The following is a 12,663-nucleotide window of genomic DNA, read 5'->3' as shown; positions in this document are numbered from 1 at the left end:
GCCACAGGTGCAGAGCCAAGCGCGAACACGTCAAGTCCCGGCCGCGTGCGCACACTCGAGGGGCGACCTCCAAACGCAATACAGGAAGGTGCGTTGGCATCGCTCCCCTGCAGCCTCGCGATGGACGAGCCCTCGGCCCAACTGACCCGACCGAGCTCTGCGGGAGCCACTCCGTTATCGAATGGAGGAGGATGATTAATGAAGAAGTAACAACTCCTGGGTGGGGCAGGTGGGGTACAGGGTTTTGATCGACGCGTCGGGTCGTAGATTTGGGGCGGCGACTCGGCCGTGCGGTGGCACGCGTCAGAGGTCGCAACCGGGTACCCGATACCCGTACCCTACCCGATACCCGGCTACCCGTACCCGGCCGGGTACGGGTAGCCATTTACGACCCTGGTGCGGCCGGGTACGGGTAAGGAATCAAAACCTGTTTGCGACCTCTGGCACACGTTCACCGCTCGTTGCGGAGGCTCGCGGTTTAAGACCCAAGCGGCCGCACTGGTTAATACCACAGGCGCATTCAGACAGCAGGTGCATTAATACCGCAGGATGTGTCAACCATCAAATAAATAGCAATCCCAAAAACCCGCGGGCACCGCTTGCGTGCAAATCCTGCTGCGACCTCCCTGCCGGGCGGGAGGGGAGGGGCGGCGGCAAGCGGCAGCAGAGGTCACGCTTACTCACCCCTTGCCCTTGAGCATGCGCGGGGTCTCCCTACTCAGCACCTTGCTCTGCTCTAGCTCGCTGGCTCTCTGAGCCAGCACCACCTCGGCCACTCTGGGCACAGCAATGACAGGGCAATCCGTCTCACCGCACCGTCCACCTGGCACGCGCCACGTCAACCTCGCCGCATTGTTGCCACATCAACCAAGACCAACCCCCCCCCCCCGCACCCCCCGGAGCCCGACGTCTGTACAGTCCTGAGCCCTTCCACACTTTGCTGTTAAGCCAGGGCACTACGTCCGAGACACTCACCACACACTTGCGCGCGCGCGTGCAGAACAAATTGCGCACGCAAAAGGTTGTTTTTCTCTTTTTAGACAGCGCTTATTTTTAGGACGCCAAACACGAGGCTCGAAATGCCGAACCCAAGGAAATTACCGAGAACGTGTTTACACATGCGCACCAATAACTTAAATTAGCAGCTATAAATTACTTAAGGTAAACATTACGGGAATACTGCCTGCACTTGATTACACCGTGACACGAAAACCAATTAAGTCTTCAGTACGGGGCCCAAACTGCAAATTAGGGTAAAGAAACATGAAGTTGGGGGGGGGGGCTCGGGGGGTGGGGGGGGGGCACGGGGGTGGGGAGCTGTGAATCTCTGCAACGCAGCCGGGCGAGCTCCGGGAAAGCCTTGCCGTCCGTCCCAAGGTCTCGCCTGCACGCGTCTGACCTTGGAGAGGAGCGGAGGGGAGAGCCGGCCAATAAAGGGGACAAGGCATTTGCAGGCATCACTGGACACGAGCGTCACTTAAGTCGTGACCAGAATGAGTCGGGGCCCCCACCCACCCACTCCCGCCACACTCCACGCGCAGAGGCTGGAACAACGCAGCAACCAATATCATAAACAACCGCGTCCGCCACCGCTCTCCACTCGCGTGTGACTATCGCAAATTACCAGCACCGCCCGAGTTCGGCGGGGGGCCGTTAAGCGCACGCGCCGATTATGGACGGAACGATTCACGGCCCGCCCCGCCCGCCACGTGGCGATTCGATGATTCGTACGTACGTGTGCAAGTAGAACTTAATTTGCACCGTACATAGCCGACCGTGCTAATCGGAGGTGCCCACCGATTCAGGGTCACGATGATCCGCAAAGTTTTTTTTACCGCGCGACGGGAACCGATCACGCGAATTCTGGTGTTGAAGCGGGGAAACGCGGCGATTCATGCACGTGCGATTCCGTCACACCTGGGGACGGGGAGGATAAATGAATATTGCAGTTGTGTCTTTCGGAATGAATTTCAAATCACGGTGTAATTATAATTTGGGCTGAGAGCACTGCTGCTGCTGCAGCTGCTGCTGTGTTTGTAATTAGAATGAACACCGGGTCAGGATTCGACGTGTGCATCATGAGCTTCAGAATCTATATGAATTAATGACATCGCTCCATCCCGTACCGCTGCTGTTAAGAAGCTGTGCGGCGCGAACTACTTTTGTCATGGATTTCATTTCTCATCATTCTGCCCACGTGCAATGCAGAAGCGATTATCGTTAATGAACATGCAACACAGTGCCTGTGCGCGTGATTCACATAATGCGCACGGCACTTTGAACGTGTGAATTTATAATTCGCAGGCTGTACGTGTTAGAATGTAATGGTGGTTCAGAGCACTACGATGGCCCGAGTTTGACTCCCAGTGCTGGGCTCTCCACCATCACCAACCCGCATTGACCAGCGTGGTGAAGTATGGCCAATGAATCCCCCATTACTGACAACGGCATGGAGAGGCCATCGTCCAGCAGTGAATTGACAAAGGGGTTGTAAATGATCGTTACTATAATTATGAATAGATAGTCGGGGTTCAAAGATGCATCAGTTCATCGATTCGTATTGATTCTTACGCTCGTACATGCATCAAAGGGTGTGTGTGTGTGAACTAATGCCTTTCAATGTGGTTACGGTGGGTGTAATGGGTTCCTTGACCTCTACAGCCACCAGAGGTGCCGCCGTTCACTGTAACGTTCGACAAACTATTGATTCTTGAATCGCGACAATTCATTGAATCGTCGCGGTGGGGGTTGGGGGGGGGCAGCGAGGCGGGGGGAGCGGGTCCAAGGGTGATGAATCGTTCCATCCATAATTAGCACGTGCTTACGTTTGCCAAATTCGGCGCCGATGGTGATTTGCGACGGTCGCACACGAGCGGAGAGCGCGGTGACGAGCGTGCAGTAGTTTATAACGTCGGACGCGCCGGTATCCCAGCCCTCTTGTCGCGACAGCTCCCACGGAACAAAAAATACCGTCAACGTTTTTTAAAGTCAGCGTCACTCGGCAGCGGAGGGAAAATGGCTGGTGGGGAAAATCGTATCGTCGCCTCGGTTGCACATCACGCTGTACGGCAACGCGAGGCGTCTCCCCAAAGCGTTTGCGTGTCCGGCAGCTTTCACATCAGGACCGATCGAGGGGGGGGGGGGGGGGGAGGTGTGGAGGATTAATCACAACAGCGGGCAGTGATTGATTCGAACGAGCATGCGCTCAGTGTTCACATTGCCGGGGCTTCCCCGTAGCTGTGTTTGATTAATGCGGGGCTTTTCGCGGCGCACACTTCGTTCATCAATCTTTGACGATAGCCGCCCCGGTTAGATGCGTCTCCGACTGAGCGAGGACCAGCTCCTCGAGATACGCGCTCGATCGAAGGTCGCCTCGGTCGTCTCGGCGCTCAGGAGAACCAGGCCCCCCGCCACGGAGAGAATCGACGGCGCAGCCGCCGGAACGGCAACGAACGCCGCCGAAATCCCAGCGCAGTCGGGCCACTCTCGACCGTCGCCGGGGTTTTGTCCGCTGACGCGCGTCGCCCGGCGCTGCCGATCGCGAGGCTCAGCATCCCATTTGTCGCAAGCATCGCCCCCTCACAGCGTCGCCCATGTGCTACGAAGCTGCTGCTGCTGCTGCTGCCAATAATCATTGATTATTCACAATAATAGGTTTTAGCAAAAACGTAATTAACTACGGGAGACCGTGTACAACAGGGGATGCCAAATTTACTGACCCTGCGAGCCACATGGCAAAAATCTTAATGTGCCCGAGGGTTCCAAGACACTGCGCGGGTCACGTAAGTTAACTGGAGTCGTCGTGTGGGGTGGTCGTGTGGGTGGTCATGTGGGGTGGTCGCGTGGGGTGGTCGTGTGGGGTGGTCGTACGGCTCATTCGCTGGCACTGGTTGGCTGTGAAGTTTTCAATAAAAAAATGTGCGGGGGTAATCATGCCTGGCTCCGCCGCCAGGTTTGTGAGTGCCCTGGGCCGCTCCTGCTTCCACAGATCAAAGGTATTTTGAAAGTTACAAATTAACTACGAATATGAACTGCGCGACTTTCAAGCCACGGGATGTGACCACCACTGGCATACACTCCCGGTGTAACTAATCGAGGGAGAATATCAGTGTTTGGCAGTGGCAGCAACAGCATCGCCTACTGCATTTGTGCCATTCCCTTGTACAAAGCCATAGCATTCGGTCAACGCCAACCGCTCTCGCATGGAGGCCCTTCTCCAGACACACGGGCCACGCGCATCACAGAGACAGACGTGACGACGCTCTTCGTGTCCACAGAGGCATCTGAAAGTAAAAAAAAAGTACGGAAAACGCAACTGTCAGAGCTGCCGCCACCACGATCACCCGCCATGGCTGTTGGCGGGTTCAGAGGCACCGACTTTGCACGTGCGATCACACCTCCTCCGGTTTCACGGGCGAAGGCGGTGACGTCTCCGTCCACCTTTCAACGTCGTCAAGTCAGGGCTGGCCACTGCAGCAATCCATCAGGCTGCTGGTCACCACGGCTACAAAACACCAAGGCTCTCTACAATCCACAGTACAAGCGAACGCGCACCAACGGATCTGCCGGATCCATCGCCCGTGGCAAGCGGGTGCCAAACGGCTCGGATCGTGTTCGCGCAAAAGGGATTCCTGGGCCTGGGAATTGGGAAACGCGAAGCTCACCTCTTCGTGGGCGTGGGGCTCCCGGAGGAGAGCATGGAGGGCGACACCAGGGTGCTGTCGTTCATGTTGTTTGGCAGCGGACGTGCCGGCCTGCGGGATTGAACAGAGCGGCGTGAGCGACGCGTGCTTGCACCTCTCGGCACGTTCACGGCCACGCGAAGGAAAGCGCGGGCCAAAAGCGGCCTCAACGACCGTCGCCGGCCTCGTCGCCGCCTCAACCAATCGCCCCCAAGTCTTGCGCCACCCTGAAGGTTGCCTTTCAATTTAGGTTCCTTCAAATGGCTCAAGGGGCCACGTAGTTTTTTGCGAATTCAATCACAGAACGACCTCGCGAGCGCGCGCCCCGCTGCAAGACGGCGCGCGTCCAGTTGCTCTGCTGCATCTTGGCCTCCTGCCCAACGTGAACTTTGCCGAACTGAATGAGAAAGCCAGTCACGTGCGCCGCTGTTACAAGAACACGTGGGCTGCTATTCGCTGCCGAGCGTGGTTGCGGTCTTGCCGTTGACCGCGAAGCTACGAACATCACCTGCACACTTCCCCGTTCCGAGACGTCTGCAAGTTGCAGGGTGGGGGTCCCGTTCGCCGCCGAATCCCAGAACGCGCAACCAGAAGGTGTTCATTGTATTTAGAGGCGTAGCAGCGCCGCTGTGTTTAAAGACACTGTACTCACCGCAGGGAACCGTAGCGACACGACCGCACTCTATTACAACTGGCGCCAAACTGTGCCCCACGCCCTCCCGCACTGCCTTTGGCAATTCTGTTCTTATAACGTACAACTACGCGCACGTACATCATCTGAACGGAATCGGAGGGAAGACTGATTGCATACACCTTACGTCATCGAAATGGGAAAGGGTTAAGAGGAACTTCATACGGGATGCTGTACTCAAAGAGTTGCCGTGGGCCCTGCCACACAGCACAGCAGCTAAAACAGCCCCGTACAAACGGCACAGCGACCCTTCCCGCGCCCTGCCCCAGTCTCTGCGGATGATCGTCTGCCATGACAAATGCCAGCAATGTGCAGAGCTCTGCTATTTTCGAGACTAACGCTACTAAGTTTTGGTTGCGGAGCTCACGTGGTCCGTGACATGAATTTTACAGGAACAAAAAAAAAACCCCACAACCGTCATGAGGAAATCCCCCAGCGCGCTCGAGCCTGTACATACAAAACCATGAATAGCGATGATGATGATGATGAACAGCTAATTGGCAATTAGTTTACTGAGAGCTCAGCCTTTGCCATTATTTCCGTCCCGACGCGACCCTGCCGCAAACACGACTGCGCTCAGGCAGGCTCGCCGACGGCAGCGCCGGAATCAAAAGCGACGAGCGCGCTTCACTGCTAAATCCACGGCACCACTGCCGCCGACGCTCGGGCTCCCAACGGTTACGCGCGCAGCGAGAAACGCGACGTGGTACCTCTCTGCTCCAACGACCTCGGTACAAAGGCGAGGAGCAGTTTTGGCATAGAGCGCACCGCGCTCAATCAGGTATGACGCAAATCGCTCCTCCGCGTGGTCCGCTACTTGGACGGAAAGCGTTGGCTAGACGGCATGGGCGCCACAAAGGAACTGCATCGAGGAAAATAAACGAAAGGTTTAAACGGCGGGAGAGAATAAGCGCAGCTGGGCCGGGAGGATGTGGAGCGGCGGTGAAGGTGGCGATAGCCCCCGCGGAAAAGCCAGCTTCTGCGAGCGAGCAGGAGGTTTTGGCTCTGGAATAGCGATAAAGTCACGTGATGCGTCGCGCTCTCACTGCGCGCTCTCCCCCCCCCCCTGTTCACGCTCCCCGCTCGACTCTCTCTCTCTCGCTCTGCCTCTCTCCTTCTCCTCCTCCTCCCTGTTCTGGCTCGGCCCTACTCTCCCTCCGCGTCTGTAAGGACGCGGAAGATCCTTGGGCGTGAGCGCAGCCCAGCGCGGATTTCACGCCTGGCCCCCGTCACCATGGCGACAGGACATGCGAGCGGGAGAGGAGGAAGAGGCGGAGGAGGAGGCGGCGACACCGGGTGACTGCCGGACCTCAACTCGCTGCCCCCCTTGCCGCTCCGCGGGCCGACGACTGGCGCCAGATTCTGGGTGCGCTCGCCGCTCATTGCGCCGTTACGCAAAGAAGCAGCGACGCAGCGGCCGCTAACAACGGAAAGCGTTTACGGAGAAAATAAAATCCCAGCGGCAACAAAAAATAAAAATGAACGTGTTGTTAATTGCGATAACTTTGCAGCCCGAGCATTTGACCTTTACGGTGGCTCGATGTTGCCGTGCATTTTTTTTTTAAACACAAAATAATTAAAATTTCAAACAGCTCCGCCGCCTGCGCTGTTGCCAAACGCGAAGAGCGAGATTTATTATTCAGTCCTTGTCCTATTAAATCACCGCAAACGACACCACTTCCACATTAACCTTTGAGAGCTCTCCGGGACCACTGAGAAAACCCGATGTGACATCTCAGCTGCGTGTCTCACGTAAATAAATATTTTAAATACAATCCCCGGGGCTTGCAGGGTTTGCTGCCGGGAGAGCCCTGAACAATCACGCCACCACCGCCACCACCTCTTATCCCATCACAACAATCGCAACTCACTTTCTTCCCACGTCCCCTGCAATTCTTCGTTTACGACTTTTGTCGGCTGCATTTTAGTCTGTATCCTGATCCCATGCCGGTGACTTTTTCTGTTGGCAGGCACTCTGCAAGTAATTAATTCACTGTGGTCCTCTCTTTGTTTGATATCAGGTTTTTTTTTTTACAAATGAACAAGAACACACCGATTCAGCACAAGGAAAGGTAGGGAGGATTAAAGCCCGTTTTGTTCTAATAGCCAACGGCATGTCGTTACAAGTGCACCAAATAGCCGCTCGTACAAATTACGGTACTGCCCAAGGTCAAACGGCTAAACTAAGATGATGTTAAAGCCATTGCTCCCGAGAGCCGCGTGCAAAGCGGCAGAAATGACGAAGCCTTGATGCACACGCGCCCGCCGAGGCTCAGTAAGACCGCGCACGATGCACGACCCACGTTTTTCTGGGTCGCGCCGCCGCGTTAGTTCGGCGCGATGTCCGACGTTTCGCTCCACGTGGCGGAAGCTGCTTCGGGGAACGGGTTCCTCCCAGCACGGGCAGCGAAAACGTTGCGCCGAAACAACACCACGGCGCGCGCGGGTAAGAGGCGGTGACGCGTCGGAGGGCTGTTGCAGCAGCACAACCGTGAAAAGCTACGCAATGGCACGGAGCGGCAAGTCGGGCTCACGATCCAATTCAAGGGATCACATCAATACTCTCTTGTATCGTTAAGTTGTCCCTCGCAGCGAGGTAAATTATATATTCGGTCGGGGAACCGATTGTCTGTACCCCGATCTTTGTCGCCCACACGTTATTATCCTGTACGTGGAAATTCTAATCGCCGGCACATAGGGTTTAAGGGGAGAGAGTTTGCCGTGGGGAAGCACTGCACGGTCTTGGCAAGCGGGAAGCGATCAGTGCCAAGACACGCGAATTTTAATTATGCTGCGATTACGAATGTACCAATAATATTGAAAGAAAGTGTAAAAATACAATCACAACCAACGCATTTGAGAACTAAAGTCGAGACAATTCAGTATAAATCCTCAAGGTAGTGGGAGACTAAAACTGTCCGTCCTGACTGGCTGCCTTGTTCTTCATTTGTTTTGTTGATTTTTTTGACTCGTTCTTATGTGCAGGTTCGTCCGCTCCATTGACCTCAAGGTAGCACTGGAACACAATTTTGCTCGTCATTTTCCTTCACCGTTAACAATCCATTGGCAAGCGCCGCGACTCGACGCGCGTGTTGGGCGAAAGCAAGCGTCGACGCGAACGACACGCCCGGCATAAAACGCTGCCCCGTCTCTCTCGCGCCCAGCGGCGTGCGAGCAGTGCGACGTTAGCGCCGACCCTTGCGATGCAACCCGCCCCCCCACCCCACGCCCCCACTTTGTTCTCGCACGTGGTCCTGCACGATTTCGTCAAGCGCAAGGCCATAGCCAGAGGACAACCAATCTCGGCACTGGAATAAGTGACGCGTGGAAATGGTGGCAGCCGGGAGCGCCAGGAGCGGACGGCGCGGCGGTGCCACACAGCGGCGGCGGCGGCGTGGGGGACCGGTTGTTACAACTCCATTCGGCGTGCGATGGCAACTAAGACAAGGATCCCCCTGCCACCGTGTAGCTACACAGGCTGCAGGGAAAAATGTTGTTAGCGAGCGCCAGGTGCTCCCAAATATTCACGACGACATACCGCCATTCGTCACTTAGTGGCGGTGACATCACCACAGCGCTTATGCCAAGCTAGGGGAGCTTTGAGGCCATGTGAAGTGACAAAGGCTCGCTTGCAGGAGGTCACAGGACAAACCCAGGTGTTTATGGGTTGATTGACTAAGATGACTGGCAGATGCACCACCTGTGCTCCCGACTGTGCAAACATGCTGTTTTAGCCACCTGGTACTCTGCTCGTTGTTGTGAGCATCACTCCTCTGCCCTTTGTTGTTTTTGGAGGGGGCGACTGCCTCAAACTGCCCATTAGGATCCTTTACGTGCCTCCTCTACTTGTGACTATTCAGTCTTTTGTCAATCCATTCTTGGACGAGGGCCTCTCCATGCCATCTCGGTCACGGGAGTCATTTGACCATACCTCAAATACTTCGGTCGGTGCGGCGTTGTGGAGGAGGGCAACACCTCGTCACCCATTCAGACGGCGTTCCCCACTGATGTTAGCCGTGGCCAGGAATCCAACTCGGGTCACCATGCTAATGGAGCAGTGCACCAAGAACTACCATACCACCATACTGCACAGGAAGGTTTATTCTAAAGCCTTGTCGGTACGTACCTGGCCTGGCACGTGTGAGAAGAAGGAAAATAGCTTGCAGTGGAAAATCATTAAGATGCCCGACACCCGTACAATATCGGCACAACCAATCGGTGAGCTCAGTAAATCTTTTTTATAAACATATATTGCCAATTACCATTTTTGGCTTGCCTCAGTGCACTGCAGTCTCTAATAACGTTTCTAAATTGTCTTAATCGCCATCTTCATTCAAGCTCGTTAATTTCATCTTGTCATTGCCAGTCGCGCGCTTGGAGCTTGGGTGGGCTGAAGTCGTAGTCATCATCACATTTAGTGATATTCGTCCACTAACGATCATCGTCGACTGAAATATATAAAACAGCTAAAACACTTCGTCTGTGAATATTATCGGCGCTAATTTTGTATCTGCCCAGGTGGCTCAGCGGTCGAGCGAGCGGTTCGCGATCGGAAGGGTTGCGAGTCCAAATCCTGGTTGGGGGTTTGACTCGGCCCCATCATCCCTCCGGGGGTCGACAAATGTGTACCACACTTTGTGGGGAAGCCGACAGTGGCTGTCCCCCCTATGGGGAGACTCGACCCCACCAGAGGAATGTGGGATTTCCACCACCGTCTCGGGGCTATGAAAAGAGGAGATGAGCACGTCCACCGTGCTCATTTGATCAATGAAATCACCATGATCTTCTTGGTTCTTTCGGTAAAGTCACGTACCAAGAAGATGAATCCCTGCAGTCACGAAAGCTTTAAATCGAAAAATCACCATGAATTTGAAAACATTTCGTTAACAAAAATAGAACAATCGCTGCAGCACTCCAGGACGAGACAGACGGTGGCGGCCGCTGCTGCTTGCTGCTTTAAATCGAGGAAGCGTGCAGGAAGCAACGATCCGCGGTCGCGTCGGCGTCAGGGCGGGAGTGGTGGGCGACCACATGGCTGCTGACATTTCGCCATTTCAAGGAGCACGCTCAACATCCCCGCCGGTCACATGGCCGTCCGCTCCGCAGCCTTCATTAACCCCTGTGCACATGGCAACCTATTGTCTAAATTAACCACAGCCGACAGCAGCAGCATGCAGATTAAGCCGTCAGTTATAGATGAATAAGAATAAAAATAATGTCCCCGGCGCGACAGTTGCAACAATGGGACAGGTCTCTTAAATCCACCGCTGCCACCTCTGTCCACGCGGCAGTTGATTGGCAGCTCACGCGTGGTGGGGTACAGCGTGGGTACTCCCAGCTCTCCCAGCAGAGAAGAATCGGGCTCTAGAGAGGCTCGGAGGAACTCCCAAGATAGGAGGCCCTGCTGCCAGCAATGGCGTGAGCAAGCAATCGCAGGACTCCACTTGTACCTTTACCGATATAAATGTTGGTTAAAATGTTTACCTGTTGGAGGGCACTGCACCACACCACAGCCATAGCACACATACAGCAGGTACACGTACAGCCATTGCTGCCACTCCACTGCTGGATGGGGCCTCCCCACACCGTGCGGGTCGTGGAAGTTATATGACCGTACTTGCCCACACTGGTGAGTGCAAGTTAGTGAAGAAAGTGAGGGGGGGCCATCCTACAGCACGGAGGTCGCCCTCCCTCCCAAGCGCTATTCGGGCTCAACCATGCTTCGCTTCCGACAGGACTGATGAGACGGAGGGCATTCTGGGTGATTTGGTCACAAGCAAAGCACAAAACATAATACAATTCATTCCATCCATTCTCAATCCACCAATGGATGAATGCCTATCCATGCCATGTCGATTACCATACTTCACAAAACTGCAGCGATGGTGGAGCACGCCTGAAATTGAACACTCTGGTGGCAGTGAGGGTTGCTGGACCACTGCACAGCATGTTGTCAAATTCCCTTCCCGTGGGTATCGAGGTGGTGCCATACCCTGGCTTGCCAGGAGAAGACGGTTCAGCAAAAATGTGGACCGTCCTGGATAGACTACAGTGTTTCCTCCTGGCACGTGTGGGATTCCTGGAGTGCTGCTCCGGTTTTTCTCCCACGTGTAAAACACTCATTTATTGGCTAATAACATCTTAATATACAGAGGACTGTGGAGCTTGGGCAATGGTTGGCCCCGGGCTGACTGTGTGGCCACCGCCTTCCCGCTCGCCTGTGGTTCCTCCTCGATCCTATCGAGTCGTTCTCTCTCGTCGGGAGTGAATTCTGTGCGGCGCTTTGCAAGTTAAAATTACCGTGATCATTATTACTTGCACGTTAGCGATGGCCGGGAATCGAACTCGGATTGCCGCCTTCCGTAGCATGCAGCAGGCGAACCGCTGTGCCCAACCGCTCCATCCCCGGGCACATAACAAACAAAGCCCTAATTCAACCCTGGATCTGTTTAAACAGCCGCAGGCAATGACATGCACGAGGCAACATGCCAGGTGGACAGAGGGCCGGTCATCCACAGTGCCAGCGTGACATAAACATGGCCCGGCTAGGATAATGTGTGTGTGAAAATGAATGCATTTAGAGTTGTGTATGTTGTTCGTAATTGGTTTGAGTCACCCTTGCAATCACCGGAGGTGCTACCATTCGCCGCAATATTATGGCAAAACAAGCAATGAAAAATCGTGTATACGCCATGGATCCGTGTGATGCTAGTCCAAATCGAGTTCGTCTATGGAAGCATTTAATTAGCAGTATGAAGGCGGACGCAGAGCTGTCAGGGTCAAACTAGCGTTTGCACATTTTACAAATCGTAACATTTTTGCTGCTTTGTGCCTCCAAGCTTTAGGCAACTATTCGATTAGTTTTAATCGTCATTAACTGGGTACCTCCCGAAGAGCAACGACACAACACCAGTAATGCTACAGTTTAGCTCACATTGGATCATCTGCACGGGAGTTACTCGTGCGCCCTCGTTACAGACCGATGGGAGAGAGCTCATGCACGGACACTTTCAACGTTTGTTGGAAAGCATATGAAAACGAATATAATCTTTAATCGAATCGTGATCCAGAATCACAACGATTGATCGAATCACCCTGTAAACAAAGAAACAACAGCACCGTGCTGTTTGTATTGTGTTGTTTGGCAAGAATGAATTCTGATTTGATATCGCTCGTACTCAAGCACGCAAAAGGGGGTTGGGGGGGGCGCAGCACGAATGCGAACACCAATGCACAAAGCGTCGCGAATGTTCTACAGCTCGCAAATTAAGCAGTGAACCGGATTGCGCC

The 12,663-nt window shown here is 54.4% G+C and overlaps 1 protein-coding gene across 11 annotated transcripts in view; it reads right to left on the bottom strand.

Annotated features, from left to right (window-relative positions):
• DTNB (dystrobrevin beta) overlaps positions 1-12,663 on the bottom strand; it is a 69,223-nt gene that overhangs the window by 23,455 nt on the left and 33,105 nt on the right. For 8 of the 11 annotated variants that reach the window (XM_061568831.1, XM_061568835.1, XM_061568834.1 and 5 more), the window contains exons 10-11: positions 4,665-4,754; positions 685-777 (exon numbers count right to left, since the gene is read on the bottom strand). In XM_061568831.1, coding sequence (XP_061424815.1) covers positions 685-777; positions 4,665-4,754 — 183 coding nt within the window. The remainder of the gene's footprint in view (positions 1-684; positions 778-4,664; positions 4,755-12,663) is intronic. The other 3 variants (XM_061568839.1, XM_061568837.1, XM_061568838.1) reach the window with 1 other exon arrangement.

The sequence above is a fragment of the Lethenteron reissneri genome, chromosome 42 (genome assembly GCF_015708825.2).
Source record: "Lethenteron reissneri isolate LAM-NWPU_2019-01 chromosome 42, ASM1570882v1, whole genome shotgun sequence".
Lineage (NCBI taxonomy): Eukaryota > Metazoa > Chordata > Hyperoartia > Petromyzontiformes > Petromyzontidae > Lethenteron > Lethenteron reissneri.
This window is presented reverse-complemented; position numbering and strand designations above follow the sequence as displayed.